This window comes from Pseudorasbora parva, chromosome 15 (assembly GCF_024679245.1).
Source record: "Pseudorasbora parva isolate DD20220531a chromosome 15, ASM2467924v1, whole genome shotgun sequence".
Lineage (NCBI taxonomy): Eukaryota > Metazoa > Chordata > Actinopteri > Cypriniformes > Gobionidae > Pseudorasbora > Pseudorasbora parva.
Window position 1 is genome coordinate 8,615,516 of NC_090186.1, and position 22,541 is coordinate 8,638,056.

At 37.4% G+C, this 22,541-nt stretch overlaps 1 protein-coding gene across 1 annotated transcript in view; it reads right to left on the reverse strand.

The window, feature by feature from the left end:
- Positions 1–3,888: 3,888 nt before the first annotated feature.
- nudt14 (nudix (nucleoside diphosphate linked moiety X)-type motif 14) overlaps positions 3,889–22,541 on the reverse strand; it is a 50,324-nt gene continuing 31,671 nt past the window's right edge. Inside the window, exons 3-5 of the mRNA XM_067417008.1 lie at positions 20,860–20,924; positions 14,380–14,677; positions 3,889–6,984 (exon numbers count right to left, since the gene is read on the reverse strand). Coding sequence (XP_067273109.1) covers positions 6,735–6,984; positions 14,380–14,677; positions 20,860–20,924 — 613 coding nt within the window. The 3' untranslated portion in view covers positions 3,889–6,734. The remainder of the gene's footprint in view (positions 6,985–14,379; positions 14,678–20,859; positions 20,925–22,541) is intronic.

Genomic DNA, 22,541 nt, shown 5'->3' on the forward strand with positions numbered 1-22,541 from the left:
GTTTAATTTGTGTTGGTTCTACTCAAAACAGTTAATTATTTTGAGTGTTAGGGTTTGCAGAGTGTCTATTTACACCAAGTGCAAATAGCGTGCCTTGTTGGCAAGTGCAATTTTGCACTAGCTCCGCCTTTTGCAGAGCTTGCTCTTCTCTCTTTTCCTATCACATCGGAAAGACATTTACTTTCAAATAAAATGTTCTGAAAATTGAAATAAAGTGCCTAAAGATATATTTAATAATAATAAAATAATTAATTGGGTAGAAATAGGGAGGGCTTTTATTGTTCCATTAAGGCTGCATTCATTTAATAATTTTAATAAATAATAATTTACATTGTTATTATTGCATCCTGTTTATGTACAACAATACTTAGGTGCAAATAGTATGCATGTCAAAAAGTATAAATAGCATTAAAATTACTATTTACACATATTGCAAAGAACTGCTACTTTTACATAGTGTAAAAAGAATATATAACTTTTCAATTAGTAAATAGCATCTACAGCTATTTGTACTGGGTAAATAACATCTATGGCTGAGAAAATGTTATTTTCACTTCGTGTAAATAGAATCTACCTGCTATTTACACTTAGTGCCTTAAAAAATGGCTTTATCTGACAATTGCTTTGTATGTCAGGCTTTACAGGGTTAATGATTGACTGCACCTGAAACACAACCAAAATAAAATTCTCATGTAAATTTGTCCCACCCCCATAATTAATTTCTATTAGCAAGCTAATCCCGTTAGGGTGTACTATGAAATAATCGTCACATCTCTCTAGAGCAGTTGCCGGTTCATTACATTAAATGCCAAAAAAAGGCTTAGTACAGTTGACAAATGAGCAATTGTTTTGTATTGATAATATATTCAGTCTGCGTACAGTGCACAAGCCCTTTGTGGGTCATCTAAACAAAGACATCAGTAAATCAAGAAGCATAGAAAACACGCTTAGGTGCCCTTGCCATGTCTTCTCCTCTCCCCTGCCTCACAGATCACACTCATTGTATGTCTTGTTTTGAGGCGTGCGGTTGCTATAGCAAAGTCGTGCTAGTTGCACTTAGTTACTTAATGCTATTATTTGTGACCCCCTCACCCACCCTCCCACCTGTCCCTCCTCCACAATCCCGCGCCCCGGACATCCGTCAGTAAGGCTGTCTAATGATTACCAATGTGCCTAAAAAAGAGCAGACGAAAACAAACATTACCTTGACAACTCAACTCCTCTCGAATCTCTATAACGAAGAGCGCTCTGACCCCTAGAGAGAAGTTCTTGATAAATGGTCCCTCAGCTTGAATGAAAACATCAACGTCTTTTGGCACATGGAAGCCAGATCGCAAGCAAAAGGTGTGGTAATGTGGGGGGGAACCAAAGAAAAGAGTGGCATGAGGACAAGGAGTGAATTTTTACAACTCTTTAAATGTATTATTTATCTGTAATTTCATCACTTTACCGTTGATTTTGAGGTTGATTTTCGACAGATGAAAGTAGACTCCATGACCTAAGGCAGGAACCTTTTTATTCATTTAAACTGAATGCAGATCAATGTAATACAGAGTGCACATGCAATATTTCATTTTTGAAATATATATATTTTCAAATCTCAAAAGATCCGTAATTGTGTATATATATTACATATTTGAAATATATATATATATATATATATTCGTTCAAGGTGCCATAAATTAAAACAATCTGTAAACAAATGTTGTGAGATCCAAAAAAAGAAGAAGAGATAAAAAGACATTAAAAACACCTTTCATGAAATACTGAGTCTGAAAATCAAGCATTAGTAACAGTGGCACATGACAATAAATCAACAATTTATTACAGTTTTTTTATTTTTATAAATTGCTTACACACTAAAAGTGGTATTTGAGGCCCACTAAGCACATTTTATGTTTTGCACTTAGCAGGTTGCAATTGAAAACTTTTTGTAAAATGCTAAACACAGTTCTCTACATTAGACGCATCATTCAAAACCAACAGCTCTTGTATTTCATTTGAGAAACACTGGCATTTAAATGCCACAATCATTTACAGATTTCCTGCAGCCAACGATCAGTGAAAACACATCATTTGATCACTTTTTAATCAAAACGAAATACATTATTTTTCCCCTCTTGCATTTCTATTTAAAGTTTAAATATACCTAATCGGATCCTTTAGAAATCAAAACTCAGTGTTTTGAGAAACAAATACAATTTTCACCCTTGCTATTTATTTTGTAAAAACAAACGGAATATACATATTTCGCCTTTATTTCTAACGCACTTTATACATTACTGATCATTTCAAAGCAGCTTCACAATAGTAACAAATTCAAATTCTTCTGTAAAGCAGCTTTAAAAAAAACAATAGTGCCATTATAGAGTTCAGTGTTGATTCAGTTCAGTTCAATAACTGTAAAGTTCAACAACAAGACAAACATTGTTGTGTAGCATGTATATAGCTAATCATTTAATGGTCTGAGTGTAGAGTTGCTATAAAAATGTCTCGGTTACGTATTTAACCCTCGTTCCCTGAAGGAGGGAACTGAGATGTTACGTCCCTGACATATCGGGATCCCAATACGCCGGTCACTTCAACATTTGATTGAAAGGGAAAGCCTTGATTACGTATTTAACCCTCGTTCCCTGAAGGAGGGAACAGAGACGTCACATATCGGGATCCCAATATGCCGGTGACTTCAACATAATGTCAAACGTGACCGATTGAAAGGGAATGCATCTAAACGTATTTTTAGGTACGTATTTAAACCTCGTTCCCTGAAGGAGAGAACCGAGACATTATGTTGACATCAATACATCGGGGACGTCAACATAATGTTGAACGAGACCGATTAAAAGGGAACGCCTCAGTTACGTATTTAAATCTCCTTCCCTGAAGGAGGAAACGTTGACGTACATACTGGGATCCATATATGTCGGTGACTTCAACATAATCTCAAACGTGACCGGTTGAAAGGGAACGCATCGGTTACGTATTTAATCCTCGTTCCCTGAAGGAGGGAACAGAGACGTTTCCTACTGGGACCCAAATACGCCGGTGACGTCAACATAATGTTGACCGTGACCGATTGAAAGGGAACGGCTTGGCTATGTATTTAACCCTCGTTCCCTGAAGGAGGGAACAGAGATGTACATACTGGGATACAAATACGTTGGTGACGTCAACATAATGTTGAACGAGACCGATTGAAAGGTAACGCCTCAGTTACGTATTTAAACCTCGTTCCCTGAAGGAGGGAACGGAGACGTACATGCTGGGACACAAATATGACAGTGAGATCAACATAATGTCAAACGTAACCGATAAAAGAAAGTCTTGATTACGTATTTAACCCTCGTTCTCTAAAGGAGGAATCGGAGACGTCACATATCGGGATCCAAATACGTCGGTGACGTCAACATGATGTTGAACGTGACTGACTGAAAGGCAACGTCATGTTACAAATTTAACCCTCATTCCTTGAAGGAGGAAAAGAGACATTACATATCTGGATCCCAATACGTTGTGTGATGTCAACATAATGTCGAAAATGACCAATTGAAAGGGAACGACTTGGTTACGTATTTAACCCTCGTTCCCTGAAAGAGAGAACGGAGACATTATATTGACATCAATACACCGGTGACGTCAATATAATGTTGAACGTGACCGATTGAAAGGTAATGCCTAAGTAACGTATCTAAACCTCGTTCCCTGAAGGAGGGAACGGAGAGGTACGTACTGGGACCCAAATACGCCGGTGAGGTCAACATAATGTTGAACGTGACGGACTGAAAGGTAATGCCTCAGTAACGTATCTAAACCTCGTTCCCTGAAGGAGGGAACGAAGAGGTACATACTGGGACCCAAATACGCCGGTGACGTCAACATGATGTAGAATGTGGCCGATGAAAGAAGGTCTTGATTACCTATTTAACCCTCGTTCTCTGAAGGAGTCGGAGATGTCACATATCGGGATCCAAATACGTCGTCGACGTCAACATGATGTTGAACGTGACTGACTGAAAGGGAACGCCATGTTACAAATTTAACCCTCATTCCTTGAAGGAGGAAGAGAGACATTACATATCTGGATCCCAATACGTTGTGTGATGTCAACATAATGTCGAAAGTGACCAATTGAAAGGGAACGACTTGGTTACGTATTTAACCCTCGTTCTTTGAAGGAGGAATTGGAGATGTCACATATCGGGATCCAAATACGTCATCGACGTCAACATGATGCTGAACATGACTGACTGAAAGGGAACGCCATGTTACAAATTTAACCCTCATTCCTTGAAGGAGGAAAAGAGACATTATATCTGGATCCCAATATGTTGTGTGATGTCAACATAATGTTGAAAGTGACCAATTGAAAGGGAACGACTTGGTTACGTATTTAACCCTCATTTTCTGAAGGAGGAATCGGAGATGTCACATATCGGGATCCAAATACTTCGGCAACGTCAACATGATGTTGAACGTGACTGACTGAAAGGGAACGTCTTGGTTATGTATTTAACCCTCGTTCCCTAAAGGAGGGAACGGAGACATTTCATACTAGGATATAAATACATTGGTAATGTTGAACGTGACTGATTGAACGGGAACGACTCAGTTGTGCATTTAACCCTGGTTCCCTGAAGGAGGGAACGGAGACATTATATAAACATCAATACGTCAACATAATGTCCAACTTGACCAACTAAAAGGGAACGTTTTGGTTATGTTTTTAGCCCTCGTTTCCTGAAGGAGGGAATGGAGACGTTACGTCTGCATCACTGACATATCGTGATCCCTGAAACAACTGAAAGGGAACAACTTTTAGAAGAGTTAAAATAGTTTTGCAAGTGTTTGTTTTGCAAGAGATGTGTGATGTTTGACATGTATTTGAGTTTAGAGAAAAGGAGCCATATTTTGAGAAATTCTAAGCAATTAAAAAAAAAAAAACTGTAATTTTTTTTAAAAAAAGAAACAAAGCCCTATCCTGAGATAAACGTACAAAACACTCAAAAAAGTTCAGAATTTATTTTATAAGAGATTAAGAAAATGAGGGAATGATATCTGAGGCATCGTGATAAGAAATAATGCTCCCAAAACAAATGCATAATTCTTAAATGTCTCATTTGCATACTTTAAAAGTTAAAAACACTGCCATCGTGGACCAAACCAGTCCTGCTTGTCCTCATTTTGACTGATTATATGAACATTGTAATTTGTGAATTAGCACACTGACCATATGTATTGATAAAGTTATAACACTCAATCACAACAGAATATAGACCAAGTACAGTGATAGGACAGAAGAAATGCTTTACAATAAGATCCAATCAGCTGACAATATTGAATTTATTTAGCATGGCCATGAAAGTTGTCAAGACAAGAACAAAGATAGCATTAACAAATGTTTGTGCACTTCAATATCCTTCACAAAATAATTAAGCCAACAAGATATAGGATTAATAAAATTATTGACGGATCGACTGATTGAAAAAAACTAGTGAATGCTTTGTGCTTGAGAGAATTTGAACGGAACTAAACAGAGCAAGAATCTGATTCAGAAAGCTTCAGCTCACCTTAAAACGTTTGCAAGTTGCAAGCAGCCTCTCAAATCTTGGAGGTATCATGGAGAATATTGAGGGTATATTGATTATATTCAAGCATTTATACTCATAACCCTATATATTCATACGGTAAACCGCAACAGTAATGCAAATGATTTTCAAGTATTCAAGGGATTTTAGAAAGCCACTACTTTTTGTTCCTGTGACTTTAGGAGGTACCAGACACTATATGGTATTTGAAAATAATTTTCTACTTTTTCTTTTTCAACTTCAGCAGGCAAGCTCATGCACCCCTAAAATATTCTATTCCGTAAGTTCTGAAAGAATTCATAATGTTGTTACAGTTACGATTATGATTATGGCAAAGCAGCTTTAAACCTGTAGTACTAGTACTGTACTCATACTTTAGGTTTTTGTAGTAGATATTTCATAAATTCTGTGCAAAAACACACTTAGAATATCAACTTATTGTTAATCGGCAATAAAAAACACCTCAGTATTTTTCAGCATTGTCACTAACCCTGAATGTCCCAAAGTCAGCTTTGGACCTGAGATATGTGCAAGAGCGTAATAGTTTTTCTGTCAATGATTGTTTTCAAGAAGTGGCTCATTTGGGTAGCTGCCTGTGTTGTTTACATATAATTCACATGTATTATTGTGATTATTTACTTTTGAACGATTGTTATTCTTCAAACGGCAAAATTTGAATATGGCTATATACGGTCACTTTCTGACCACATTGTACAGCTTCAATCGTGAATAATCCAGGTCTGAAGTGCTCTCTCTGATGGTATCAACACGGTCTTTCAGATCTAGCCCTCTCAAATTAGAGTGGAATAGATCACCATTACAAAGTCTTTAAGGGCTGTGGTGCGATTTCAAATGGCTGGCTGAAATTCCTGACATGTTAAAAACAAAGCATCCGGTTACACAAAACAAACTCACAATGAACCTCTTCAGTTCTACGGTTAACCGATTGGGACGTGTCAGCTCCCCTGGAAAGCGGACAGCACACATGTGCCGCTTCAGTTAAAATAAGACAATAGCTATAACCACAACGGACAGATAAAAGTGTAAGAAATAACAGAAAAAAAGTAACAGTTAGTGACCATTTTGATTACTATATATAAAAATGTATGTAATGACTTGAATATCGGAAAATGGCTTGAAACTGTTACGTTACACATTGGTGGAGATCTTATATTTCGGCGACATGTTGCTGTGGAACCAGATGAAGCTGAAAATGACGCCCATCGTTTTCGGGATGCTCTCGTCAAAGGCGAAGGTCATGGCTTCGTGCAGGGGAACTTTGACTACCTCGATCAATTCGCCCTCCTGGGGTTTACCTCCTCCCTCTCCTACGCGATTCTCATCGGACACCTCGGCGTAGAACATGGTCTGCTTCGATCCAGTCACTCCGACTCCTGACCTGTGGGGGAGGAAAGCACAAGAGGTTCAGGACACTCGATAATGACACGGCAAAAAGAGCAATCCAAGAACGTACAAACCTGGCGACGCGTGATTTAAAGGGATAGTTCACCTCCCCAAAAATACTATGGAAGTTAATGGGGCTCATCAACTGTTTGGTTTCCAACATTCTTTAAAATATATTTTTTGGTTTTCTGCAGAAGAAAGACATTCATGCAGGTTTGGAACATCTTGGGTGTCTGTCATCATTTACACACCCTCAAGTTGTTCCAAACCTGTATTAATTTCATTTTTGGGTGAACTATCCCTTTAAGATAAATAAGCCCCATGTTGGCTAAAAAAATGCCAACTCTTAATACAATTATTAGACTTAATCCTGATTTCGAATGCTGTTGAAATCACAAATAGTTTAGTACATTTCAACATGATAGCTAAATAAGCCACATGAGTGATTCTATGATTGAAAACATATTACATTTTAATATTTTTTTTTCAACGAAAAAGTAATTTCTTTATAGTATTGTTTATCAACTCTGTTACAGACAAATTAGATAATGTGTGGAAAAAAAACTTTGGTAACAGAGTTTGATGGTAACAGAATTGACCATTTAAAACTTTAGCCAAAAAACTCCACTTGCTAGCATAAATGCTAAGGGCACATGACACTAATGAAACCATGATTAAAATACTTCTTTTTTTTTTTTTTTAAACAGTGTGATAATTTCTGTTTTTCTTTTGATATCCTGGTAACAATTTGGATAATAACTCTTCTTGGTGAAAGAACTTGGTGAAAGTGACATCATTTCCTGTATCTTGCATAGTTGTGGGAGATAATTCTGTTAATTTAAAGGCAAAGTACGTTATGGTAAAAGAATAGACGCATGTGAAGTACACACATTTTCATAAGATACAAGTTAGTTTTAAACAATTTAATGTTGTAGAATTAGGGAAATAACTATTTAGGAAATTAACTTTTATTAACAAAATAAATTAAATATTACCAAAAGAAAAGTAAAGCAAAATATTTTGATTACACAATGATACATGATGGGAAAAAATACACTGACTTATTCAGACAATAAGAAATCATGATTTTCAGCTATTTACGAAAAATTAAAAATGATATTATTTTATGGCCTGTCTCATATTGTGATCCATGACAATTAAAATAATTAGAAATATAACCATTTGGTAAAAAGAGTAAAAAAATGACTTTAGACACAAAAACTTTAGACGCAATTATAGAATCACCCACATGTTGGCTAAATAAATGCTAATGCTAAATGCGACCGTTGTAAGATTTTATTTGACATGAAATGTTATTGGAATGTAACCTTGACAAATAGCTTAGTTCATTAACATTATTTAAGCTAAAGAAGCTGTTTTTGCTAAATAAAAGTTAATGCTAACTATAGTGGTTAGACTGTATTCCTGATTTGAAATGTTATTGAAATGTAAACATCTTAGTACATTTTAGCATGATGCTCCTGCTAAATACAGTTTTGTAGGCAAATTTTATTCCTGATTTGAAGTGTAACGACAAATAGCTTAGTATATTTTAACATGGTTTACGCAATGTTTTTGCCACATTAATGCTAATATCAACTGTTGTTTGATTTTATGCCTGTTTTGAAAAGTACTTGAAATTTAACCTTGACAAATAGCTGAGTAACTTTTTTACACCTTTTAAGAAAAAGGAGCCACATTTTTACTTAATAACGTAAATGCAATTATTGTTAGATTTTATCCCAGATTTGAAATGTTGACAAACAGCTTAATACATTTTCAGCATAATTTAAGCACATTTTATGCTAAAATAATGGTTAAATTCTGTACCAGTCTTGTCACATGTAACTCCTTTTGAAATGTAATCGTGGCAAACAGCTTGATACATTTTTATCTTTCCACATTCATTCAGATCTCTGTATGCTTATTACCAACTTGGAAACAAATTGCCTGGCGGTGTTGCCAAGATGGCTGGCAAGTAACTTGTTAAAGTCACTTAATGAGCAAAAATAAACTATTCTAGATGAAAACAATTACCATCCATTCAATGACTATTCCAAAACCCATTAGGGATTTATAGATAAGAAAATATACACAATTCAAGTAGTTTTTGTGAAATTGCTATTGTCCAATGAGGACTAGGCAAGGGCAAAGGGGGTCTACTGTGAGGACCTGAAGGCATAAAGCAAGACCTCTGATACCTTAATAGACAACAATCCGGTAAGCGCCACTGTGGCTGAGGCGTTATCTCACCTGAGACTCCGTCATGGAGACATCACCATGGATATCTCCTTAACACCAGAGCATTACAGAGATAGGAAGCTTGCAAAAGCCCCTTCTTTTCTTAGTATTTTTGTAGCCTGAAACAGATTTTTTGAAATGAGCTCATGAAATATGGAAGAAAATTAGAAGGCAGTGATGTCTGCATACAATCGAAGTGATGTATGATGGCCCGAGGAGGTAAAAATGGAACAAGCCCCAGCAATCACTTTCGAGGATGCGTTTAAACTAACCATAATGAGTGTGTTGCAAAACATGACTCTACATCTGAGAGGACGGATTTCAAGAGGATCTCCAGGACACTGTCTGTCACCAATGAAAAAATGTGACGTGACAAATGAACTATTCTAAAGCCCTCCTCCTACTTATGGGCCCAGAAGACATCGCTGTCTAATAAATCTTTGGACAATTCCAGTTTCATAATGGTTTCAACACAAAAGATAGTATACAGTTTCCTCTCTTTAGGAGACAGAGAAAGTACTGCCCAAAATAACTTGGCTTAATTTCTGTGATACTAGCCTTAGCAAACAGAATTTCAAAAAGAATTACATAAACAATGTTTTAATAGAGCCAAAGTGTTTACATTTTTTGGGAGAATCGAAGGTGTCATAAAATTTTCCTTGAGCTTTTGACATATTTGAGGTCATCATACTATATGAATATCCTGTTATATCCTGTTAGGTTTCAGAACTCAAAACGTGAGTTGACTTGTTAGTCCAAAAACAGCTTATTATAACCAAGATAATGAGCCCATATAACGGAATTATTGTGGAATGTGCTTGTCTATGGTGAAAGACCGCCTCTGCTGAAGGAAATCAACGCCTACATCATCATTGCAACTTTGGCCCCGCCTACTGGCTTGTTAGTGAGATGACGAGGAAAGAAGAGCAACACAGGATGGACTACAAATAACATTACCTTCCAAAGATCCTAGTGCTAGGAATGTGCTTATTTATTATGTCTCAGTTAAGCATGATTTATTTGCATTTGGTACATCTCACTGTGGTTTCATTGGGAAATTGGTTGCAATTTTGGTGCAGGCTTTGCAAATAGACTTTTACGTTATGCCACGATCTAAATATAATGCCATAGATCTAAATATATTGCTATAATCAACACTTTTCACAATTAATTACCCGAGAGAGCTTTAATAGTAAAAACATGCTAAAAGTTTTCCAAAGAGTTACACATGTAATACTCAGCTATTTCATATGCAAAGATGTCAGCCAATCACAGCAGTGGGCGTTTAAATTGAAGTCTCACAGCAGACACGCCCCTTCAAACAGAGCGTTCAAATCAGGGTAGGAAAAATGCCTTTAATTTCTAAATTATGATCATTTTTCATGTAAAAATCATAGTAACATTATAAGTGCACCACAGGAAACATTATAAAACAATGCAGTTCATGACTCCTTTAAACTACAAATGGCTTACTTTGTTGTCTACAAGTTGGGATATGGCTAAATATTTTCTACAAATATATCATCTTTAAAAGTCTAACTATGAACAAGTTTAACGGAGCACAACTTGAATGTGTACCATTAACATGGTAAGGAATGTCCTGCTTACAGTCAAGTCACATTTACAGTGCCATTCACTTATCATTCATCAAAGACGCCAGAAAAAAGTATCAATTTAAATATAAATATTAAATATATGCAAATAAGGATAAATATTGACCTATGAGCAGTGACATCAGACCAACAAGCTAAGACTACCATTAAACTTAAGACTTGTTGAGACCGTCATAGTGACAACAGCCAATCATATTACTTTTCCAGTGTTGCATGAACGCAATTGGCTAGCATCTGCGTTAAGGCATTGGTATGGGCGATCTGATGGCTGACGCCTGCATTAGCACTAGAAAAATGTATCACTTTTCAAATTCTGTCGATGGCACACAAACCACAATTCAGTTTGCATCGCATGACGTCACCCATTCAAAGTAAATGAGAAGCGTTGATGCCGACGTGGCTGAGGCAATGTAACAAATTTCAATGTGTACCAATCAATCAGAAGTAGGTCATCCACTCTGCATTCCTTCATGTCTCTACCCAGCCCATAAAAGCAGCAGGTGCAGCATAAGGTCCACAGGTGTTTGTGATGGTGCAGTTGGCAGGTGATTCTGACTCAATAGTTGCGTTTACATGCACATTCTTAAGCCGAATATGCCTAATAAGCCGACAATGAAAATGGTCATGTAAACGCGGTAACCTGTTTTCTTTTATTGGAGTAAGGTCATAAACGGCGTAAGCATAAACCGGTCGGGACAGGTCGTTTTTTGCCTCTTACCCTGATTTTGCGCAGCATGTAAACGCATTAACCTGCTTTCTGTCGGCTTATTGAAATGCACATTGCACAGTGTGATAGGTGACAAAGACGCAAACTTACAGCAGTTTTAAACGCATCCAGACAGAGCGAGCAAGCGTTTTGCATGAAATAAGGACATATTTCACAAACGCAGACTCTTTTAATGCAGCAGCAGAAGTAGAAGAGTTTCAGTCAAAATGCTGCATCTGTAACTGCATGAGGTATAATAGGAGCCGCAAATCTCCAGCTGACACGGTGCACGCTTTATCTAACATCACAACTGACATAACGTTTGGAATACTCTGAGTAAGATAGGGACATTTATTATTTTTGACGTCACTACGAGGAAATAACCCGGTTTATTATTAAAGTCATGTAAACGCGGTTTACTTGCATTGTCAGTTTAATGGCATGTAAAACTGATTATTTCCATAAGCTGATTTTTTGAGTTATCAGCTTACTGGTGTGCATGTAAACGCACCCGATGTTGTACTATAGCAAATCAGAGATGGCCGAACAGGTCACAAACATGTTGCAGGTTCACACAGACAGGTGTGTGACTCTGGCAGGTGCGAGGCGGCAGGGGTTTACGACACTCTCCTCAATGAAGACTGATAAGAGAATAATGCAGCACTGTTTCATCTTTCTTTACAGATGAGTTTTGGACACATTTAACCCCTGAATACTTTATCTGAGGTTCCTTCCTCTAGGGTTTACCAGCCAATGATCAAGAGGAAGGTTAAATATTAAAATGGGAGACAAGAATACGTTGAGATAAAAATGTATGTCCGTCATGACAAAGTGCATATTAGCAGACATTTATACATTCCTCTCTACCACACTCTCTAGAAACTACCACTCAAAAGTTTGGGGATTTTCTTAAAAGAAGCCTCTTAATGCTCACAGAAGCTGCATTTATCGGATATAAAAATAATGTGGTAAAATACTATTAGATTTTAAAATATTTTTTAAATACATTTTAAAATGTGATTTATTCCTGTGATGGCAAAGCTGAATTATTCAGCAGCCGTTACTTCAGGCTTTAGTGTCACATGATCCTTCAAAAATCATTCTAATATATTGATTTGGTCTTCATTTGTGCTGCTTAATATTTTTCTGGGAAATATAATATATTTTTTTAGGATTCTTTGATAAATAGTATGTTTAAAACAATCATTCATTTAAAACAGAAATCCTCTGTAAAAATTATAAATGCCTTTACTGTTACTGTTAAACTCTTTCAAAAAATTGTACTGATAGTAATAGTATTAAAGTAGTGTATGTATGCATTATATATATATGTCCTGTAAGTTGCGAGGTGGGCCTCGATGAATCAGACTTGTTTGTTCAGCACATCCCACAAATGCTCGATTTGATGGAGATCTTTAGAGGCCAAGTCAACACCTCAAACTCGTTGTTCTGCTCCTCAACCCAAACCATTTTTTCTTTGTGGCAGAGCCCAATATCCTGTTAAAAGAGGCCACAGCCACCAGGGAATACCGTTTCCAAGAAAGGGTGTACATGTTCTGCAACAATGCTTAGGTAGGTGGTAAATGTCAAAGTAACATCCACATGGATGGATGGATCCATGGGTTTTCAAGCAGAACATGGTCCAAAGCACGCCGGCCTTGTGTCCCCCAGGTAAGCGATGCACACGCATCCGGCCATCCACATGATGTAAAAGAAAACATGATTCATCAGACCAGAGCACTCTTCTTCCATTGCTCTATGGTTCAGTTCTGACACTACTGTGCCCACTCTACTGTTGCCTCTTTGGGCGGTGGACAGGTTTCAGCATGAGCACCCTGATTGGTTTGTGGCTATGTAGCCCATACAAATGATGCTGTGTATGTATGTATCCTGACACCTTTCTATAAGTACCAGCATTAACTTCTTGAGCAATTTGAGCTACGGTCTCTCGTCTGCTTGATCAGACCACACAGGCCAGCCTTCGCTCCCGACATGCATCAGTGAGCCTTGACCATGACCCTGTCGCCGGTTCACCACTGTTCCTTCCTTGGACCAATTTTGATAGATACTGACCACTGCAGACCGGGAACACCCCACAAGAGCTGCAGTTCTGGAGATGCTCTGACCCAGTCGGCTAGCCATAACAATTTGACCCTTGTCAAAGTTGCTCAAATCCTTACGCTTGCCCATTTTTCTTGCTTCTAACACATCAACTTTAAGGACAAAATGTTCACTTGCTGCCTAATATATCCCACCCACTAACAGGTGCGGTGATGAAGAGAAGATCAGTGTTATTCACTTCACCTGTTCATAATGTCATGATGTTATAACTGATTGGTGTATAATAAACATTTACGGGGTGATCAGGCTGACTGCAGAATGCTGCGATTGACCAATCAGATGTATTACAGAGAAACGTCTAACAAAGAAAATAAATAAGCTTGAATAAACCTCACTTCTTGTTTCATTATCAGTGACAAAACTGCTTGTGTTATTATTAGTGACTTTCACACTTGAAAGCTGCTAAATTTCTCACATCCGTTATTAGCACAAGCTGCAGCTTTAAGTATTTTAAACACAATGACATCACCAAAATACATTACCTCTGACACCATTTACAAGAAATAACCTTTATCCATAAACTTATTTAAACTTAATGTTATGCCATTTCTCATCACAATGTAGCTGATAATAGATGATAATAGAGTTTGTTTAGCATCACATGACCCAACAAGTAATTGCTTTGGATCGATTGCTAATGAACTTCATGTGTGTATTGCACCTACAAACTTGCCATAAGAAATGTGACTTACTTTAGCCGGGTTCTCACCTGTATGACGTGATCTTTCTCAGTTTGGTGACTGGCACATCAAAGCCGCACTCTTCCAGCACCTCCTGCCTGGCGATCTCCTCTAGAGAAAGGTTGGGTTTGTCCACCAAGCCGGCGCAAAGCTCGTAGGTCACGCCAGCCGAAGCTGGAGGTTGTTGGCTTGATGTCTCTTCGCTTGAGTCCCCTGGTTGGTTCTCTTCCGGGACTTTAGCTTCCGTTGGTGCGGCTTCCGCTGACTCTTCCTCCGCAGGCTGCAGGGGCTTAGGTTTGCTCCGCTCCCATTCGCTCATGTATACAGCTGTGGAGAAGTAAGACGTGTCACTCATCGCTCAAGATTTAAAAGGAAATGTGAGCGCACAACCACTTTAATTGATGAGGTCTCCAATATAGTGCTTTAGATCATGTAGGCACAAGTATGTGTTTGAGAAATGTAGTCTATTGAAGCATAAACAAATCTTTGCATTCACATGTTTTCATATGGTTGTGAAAAAAGGTATACAATTTAAGCAGGTTTAAATGTAATGTCATGGTGTAACCACTTAATAATAATTAGGGGTGTCCCCGACTAAGAAATGTACACATTTGAATCAAAATTGTCGAATCTTTCTTTAGTCGACTGATAGTCGAATCATCTATGTGTGTGTGAATGGGCTGGGAGGGGCACGACACGTCAGCAGGAGGGTAAAACATTTTTATTTTCCTTTACACATTGCACACAGCAACAACTTTAAATAAAGCGACCAAAACTGCCAACTGACAGACGAACTGACAATGGCTTTCTTATTCAGGTTTAAATAAAATGTAATGTGGTGAATAAACATTCTTAAAACGTTTTTTTTTTTTTTTTCATAACATTTTAAAGCCGCAATCGAAATACAGAACATCACACAAATATATAAAAGAACATTTTCGATAAATAAAACTTTAAAAAAAAACTGCATAGAGAGGAAAAGAACACTGAGTGTGTTTAAATGCATGTTCTTAAGCCGATTATGCCTAAAGGGGTCGCACACCGGACATGAAGCTCATCAGCCAGATTTTTGACCACGGACATCGCTGTTCCGGATAAGCTGCACAATAACAGCTTGTCTAGGATCTGTAATCCTCGTACTCCTCTGTAAGAATTCGTAATAATAGCATATTATTCGCGAAAAGGAGCTAGCAAAAGATCTAGTGTGTATCTGCATTCGTACTCGTCAAACTTGTTTTTGCTCCGGTGAGTAATGTAGTCAATCACAGACATGTTTGTAGATTTCTACAACGCAGTTGGCCAATCACACGTGTTGAATTTAGAATCAACTCACCGCATCACTCACTCATGAGTGTTTGTCCAGTTGCTGAGTTCAGTTTACACGCATGTCTCTATAAGTGCAGACATTGTGAAAATAAGAGATTCATTGTACACCAGCTTCACTAATATAGCAGAACTTTGTGAGATTTCTTTTTATTAAATGAGTGACAGCGTTTACTGATTATAAAGGGAGTGCTCTTTGCACACTGTCTTTGTATTAATAGGTCTATAATATATTCAGAATTTGAATAAAACTTTTGTTTTTTCATTCTTGACAAGCAGCCACACACGTTTCAATACACTGACCCATCCGTATATACACGGGGGATTCACTCAAAAAATGTGATGACTGAAAGTTATAAATAAGCATGTCAAAATCAGGCTCATAAAAATTTCAGGAAAACATGATTCCTGGCTACAAGTCAATATCCATGGATCACTGAATCTTTGATAAGTTGTAAGGACCACTATATCGAGCACAACCGTTAGTTTAAACTGTTAATCGTTTGCTCTATTCGCGGTTTCCTCTATTAACTGCAGTCACGCAGCAGCTCTTCTGCCACCCAGCCCTGTCTGAGCCGGGGGCGTATTCTGGCGGGAAAGTGACGTAGATGCATTCCCTCTTATAGGCATGTCATGTTTCTTTACAAAGTGACATCGCCAACTACTGGCCTGGCAGCATAATGCAGCGCTTCAATCATTTTCGTGGATCGGTGTGAATGGGGATCGTTTTGACAATGTTGTCATGTTTTGTTGTGCTTTTTGTCATTTTTATGTCTATAATTTGTATTAAGTTTTAGTTAAGTTTATTTAGTTTTAGTTATGTTAGTTCTTCAACAAACTAAACAAAATGAGAAATGTTGCATTTGCAACTATAGCTGAAATAAAATAAGCTAAGTTTTATTCCAGTTAATGTTTGTTTTATTTCAAGTAATTAACTTTTTGTATGGTTTTAGTTTCGCTAAATGATAATAACCCTGCTCTTGGATCACAACACATAGGTTTGTACCTACAATCTTACAGATATCTTTACCCAGATCTTTAACTACTACGCCCTTCAGACGATTGTACTGTACATATGGGACTGACTGAGAGCTCAATTCAAGAACAGCCATCCTTGAGAAGACTTGTTCTTATGTTTCCCTGCACAAGGCCTGCCTTTTCATTTGAAGCATTGTTTGAACACTACAGAAAAGAAAGAAAAAAAACTGTAGAAAGACGTCTCTCTTTCAATGCAAGGCTTTCCTTCCATTCTGAGAAGCAGGGCGCCGTCCCTGGCGAGCATGTATAGAACAATAGCGTAACAGTGTAGCGCAGGGCCAAAGCTTCATAGAGAACACTGAAAAATGCTCTGTTTGCACGACCACCATCAACATGAAAAATGTCCCATTATGAGAACACTGCAATACATGCCTTATTCTTTTTAGAGAAATCACCTGATGGATGTGGCAAGGTTCTTAACTGTCTTCTAATAAGACCTAGTCTATCATCCATGTTATTTTCAAGCAAACATTTCAACTTAGAAAAACTCACTGAAGACCGTTATAAAATGGCACCTCTACTAAAATGGTATTAGATTAAAAAAATAAAAAAAGGTTCACTTCGAAAATCTGCAGCAGAACAAAACATTTCATCTTTTTCAAGTAGATCTAACAGAGGGAATAATAAAAAACAGTATGTCGAAGTGTTGGTCTGCAGTGAAATCAGGCTACAAAATCAAAGTGAGAATTACATTAAAAGTTTTTTTAGGGTAGTTTTGAAAGTATCTGGCCCACACGGGCGCCTAGGTTGTGTAGGAAGAGGGGGAGCTTAGGTTAGTAGGACAGCTCAGACAGATGCAAAACAAACAGTAAAACATTCGTTTAGCTGTGACAAGCCTCACATAGATGCTTTACTTAAATGTTATGTTTTGTTATGTAATATTTTTAAGAATATATCTAACAGGGTTGAGCAACTTTCAGAATTGCATTACAAATAATTATTAACAAATAAAATAATTAAAGGTGCCCTAGAATGATTTGAAACAATATGTTAAATTGTTCTCTGATATCTACAAAGAGGATATGTGGCTTATTTAAGGGCAAATATTGTCCCGATACGGTTTTACAGTTCCATTTACAACCCTATACATTGTCCCTAGGATGTAATGCTGTGTTTTTGCCTTATTTGGAAGGGACATGAATATTAATGCAGAGTTCTGCTCTGATTGGCTTATTTCAGCAGCTCACAGTACACAGCAGTTCAGGGAAGCGGCTCGTGAGTCCTGACCATCCTGACAGAACAAGACCGACTGAATGACACTTTAAGCAGAACATGCAGATTACTTGTTTATTGGTATTTTCAGATCATCCGTGCTCGCGTGCATATGGTTGCCAGATTGCAAATGTTTAGGTAAAACACTGAATAGTATACGTGCTCTTTTCACAGAAAAGCTCTGAAATCTGGCAACCGCACGCATGAACGCTTTTCTTTCCCCCCGACAAAACCAGTATACTATCCGGTGTTTTGGTTATACAAGGTACTTGGAGTTTCCTATTGTTACTGTACTAGCATCTTACGTTATCTAGACAAAGCTGTCTTTCTAAGAAACTTTCAATTAATCAGAAATTGTTTAAACAGTCAATAAGTGGATAAATCACTACTAACTGCTTGCAGGAATACAGTTGTAATTGCCCCTTTCTTCAGTTTAAGACGCTGAGTGAAACTTGCTTGAAATGGGCCGAACTCTTGGCCCTTGAATTAAATTGTTGACAATTTTTTTTCTGTGGGAAGGGTATCAAAAGTCCCCTGCACAGCCTGGAACATGACGTGTGTCCATGAGAGCTGCTGTTTTTGCTATCCTCGAGTGTCGCTTGTTTATCTGCAGTCCTGATGATTCGGCTCCATCAGTTCCGCCTGACAATGAACATGGGCTAACTTGCAAATGTTGGGGCGCACATGTTAATTATCCCAGCGATTGCGTCACAGTTGGCGTTATGTTGAAAATCACTTATTTTTCCGTGATGTTTTTCATAAATAAGATTTACATAAGAATCTTATCTTTTGAAACCAGTCTTTTGAAACCAGAAGCAATTTGCTAATTTTGAGAGATTTTTGCTGAAATTATTTCTCACAAGAAAGTTTTCAAATGACTGATTTGATGTGATAATCTTTGCTGATTAATTTACTAATGAACATTTGTGGTAATTTCCCAATTTATAAACTCAAAACTTGCATAATTGTTCTCATTCTTGTGCAATATACCCGCGCTAATATCAAACCGTGTGGTATCGTTTTAATATCGGTACTTACCGAAGCCAAAATTGTGGTATCGAGCCATCCCTATTTGAGACTCACTGTATTTGATGTCCATGTACTTGAACTCTTATTATTTCACATGGCAAGGTTAATTACATTTTTCATTATAGGGCACCTTTAAAATGAAATGAAATTGAAAGACTAACTAAATTGTGTCATTTTAATTATAAAAATGTGAAGCTAAAACATATTTCATTGACAAACCATGTCAATAAATAAAGGCTTGACAAAACTTTAAGTCTAAAAACTAAAAAAGAAATAAGCTCAAAGGTTTTATAAAACCACACAGACTAACAGACAGAATTACTGGTCACTGTGATTTTGTCAAGCAAGACATTCTTCAATATATATATATATATATATATATATATATATATATATATATATATATATATATATATATATATATATATATATATATATATATATATATATATATATATATATGTACACACACACAACATATACAATCAATATATGATTGATATACAAATCATATTCTCTATTAAAAAACCTTTCAAATGATATATGATTTGTTTGAATCTGACAAAAAAATTACTACGCTGCACCTGTAAGACATAAGTCGATAGACTCAGCAAAGTTAATTTTGAGAAAAATTTGTTCCAAAACAAAATCACCAAGCAACCACACCTTAAAATCCCTGGTAATAACACCAAATTTGGCACACATCAAGTCAAAACTTCTATAGTCAAATCTATAGAAAAAATAAACATTTTTTTCTCCATGATACCACAATTGCTTGATTAACATTAATGAAACTGACAGTCTATATATTAAGGTCTACTGTACCACACAGATCTAATATAATGTAACAAATAAGATGTTTTTCCCCAAGAGTTGAAAGAACTGTATGTAAGAAATGTATTTCAATTAATCATAAAATGGCCCTGATATGTCACTAGACATTAAGAAATCATGTTCATTTCAAATACTTGGTCCGGCCAGGATATTGTCATTTAAAAGTTGTTGCAGCCCTCAACTGATGTTGATGATGTCATGTTGTGTTTTGGCCTGAAGCTCCGCCCTCCACCTATCGACCAATCATGAAGTCAGTAGTGTTTGGGCATCCGGGTTGCCAGATCTGCCCTAGTTACCACAGCTGCAGGCACAAACTTTCCGGCTGGATCCTGCAGCCTATCTGGCAACCTCGAGTCGGGGGGGAGAGGATACACCTGAAGTACCAGTTTTGGCCACAATCTTATGGTTTGCGTGAATACTCGCCAAGACAGATATTGTGAAATACTGTAATTCTGCGTATATCATAGACCGGTGTATATCGGAATTGTGCGCTTTCTGAGACATCTTTGTGCACACACATTGGATCTGTCAGTCAGCACGAGAATAACATCGTGGAATAACATTTCTCTTCAAATAATGTCCTAACCTTATCCCTAGTCCCAAACCAAAAGAGGGAAATGATAGGTGAATAACACTGATGTAGACGCATCTAACCCTGGTTGTAATGCGATATCAACTGTAAACTTGTCCCACAAATCTGATTGGTTGATTGGAATGCTGCTCCAGGATCAATAAAGATGTTGATCAAGGAACATGACGCACTTGGTGAAATCATGTACCTGTGCTGGGTTTCTTTGAATTGCAATTCTAGTAAATTCCACTGCCCTTCACTCCAATTCAAATTCCAACTCATTAATTGAAAGGGAGATATTTCTTCATTTCAAAATGTTGCACAACCCTGATATCTACAGTAATTGAAAAATACTTTTACAGCCTTAAACCTTCTGAAGATCTCATGGATGTAAAAAATTCAGTTGTACGAAACATGCATTAAATTGGGGTGAAGAAAACAAGATTTCAACTAGAATCAATCAAAATCAAAGATTCAAGTGTGGAAAACTGCAGGGCGTTACCTGGGCGGAACTGCTTGACCAGGATGAAACAGTGTGAGGTGGTGTTGAAAATCAGCACAGAGACACTAGAGAGAGGAGAGAAAAAGAAGAGGAATGAATTTAGAAGCGGAGTTGTCATTTAGAGAAGTGGTTCCACTTGGATCAGTACTCAACAAAGGATATCTTGCCTTCCCGTAAATGCATCCAGTCCTGCAATAGCAACAACAAACACAACCGATCCAAAATCTCAGGTAGGCTTAGTGATAAAGAGAGTAAGAGTAAGTGAACATGAGCAAAGCATGTGTGTGAAAAAGAGAGGCGCATGGACACCCTTGCCCCATCAAGCCCCAACAAATCACCCAGGATTAACACCTTGGATGTGGTCTTGGCTTTTCACTTTATCTGTTTGACGCTGTACATAATGCTTTAAGAAGAAGAGAATAAATCCCTGCTTCTTAAGGATCTCTGTATAATAGGATTTAACCACCAAAGCATACTGGGATAGCCAGGCCTCAGTGGACTAGCTAATAGCTCAGCGTGGCAGGAGGTCAGAGGACAGAGTGTCTCTGTATAACACTTTCACACTTCATACAAGCAGCATCGTTCCCCAACCAGGATAATACATACCTGACAAACCATCTGACTCTGGAGATCCAAGCAAAAATGATTTCATCCCCAAATACAGCAAACAATATGTACAAATATGCCCAAGTATGTTCCTGTTATAATCGAGCTACAGCGGTTTTTACGTAGTTGAGTCGCAGTCTTCATCTGCCTCATGCATAACCAAATATTTAAGGATTAAATACAACTGGGGTTTTTTTGAACCATACATTCAACATTGAGGCCAAATACCATGTATATACGCATTATACTATTTAGATCTGTAAGTCTGACTTCACAAATACCACGCTGGCACTTTGATGTGGACTAGAAAAATGGCTGATTTTAAAGTGCACGTATTAAGTTTTTTCAAGTATTCCTTTTCATGCAATGTGTAGCTGTTTGTGAACGTAAGCGTTCTGCAAAATTTGTAAAGTCAAAAGCAAGATAAATAAAGTTATCTCCCAAAAGAAAGAATTGACTCTGAACCGGCTAAAATAGTCGCTGTAATTGGAATCCTACTGTGTGACAGTTCTACCTCACTAGATTTTTTTTTTTTTTTTGCATAATGCCTGCCTGTTGTACGTTGTCCCCCCGAAAACAACTTGATCCGCCCTTTAACGTGGGATTTGACTGACGCCTGCTTTTCAAATCTCATGGGAGTTTTGAAAGATGGATCAGTAGTTTAAAGGGTTACTTCAGAGATTAGCATATGGCTTTGTATAAGTAGAAACCCTGGAGTATATTCAAATGATTGTGCTTTCCCCCCTCATGTCCCCCTGAGACAAGAGATTTATACATTTTAAATCTGGAAAAATACCTCCTATGATGCAAATTGATGACATAGGAGGAATGTTTGGCCAAAGGCTAAAGACTACAGCCAGCAGTGGGAGCCATTTCCGCCCCGTTTCCATGTCTGTAGTTCTTACTACTTTTAGTAAAGATTAAGGAGCACGATTTGTTTAATCAAACTTTAATCACATTAGTTATTCATGCTAGGGCTCGACTAGCACATGTGCTGTTATTGATACAGTTCCCGTACATGCGCCGCAATAAATCAGAAATATACACATGGGTCTGTTGATGGACATACACAGGAA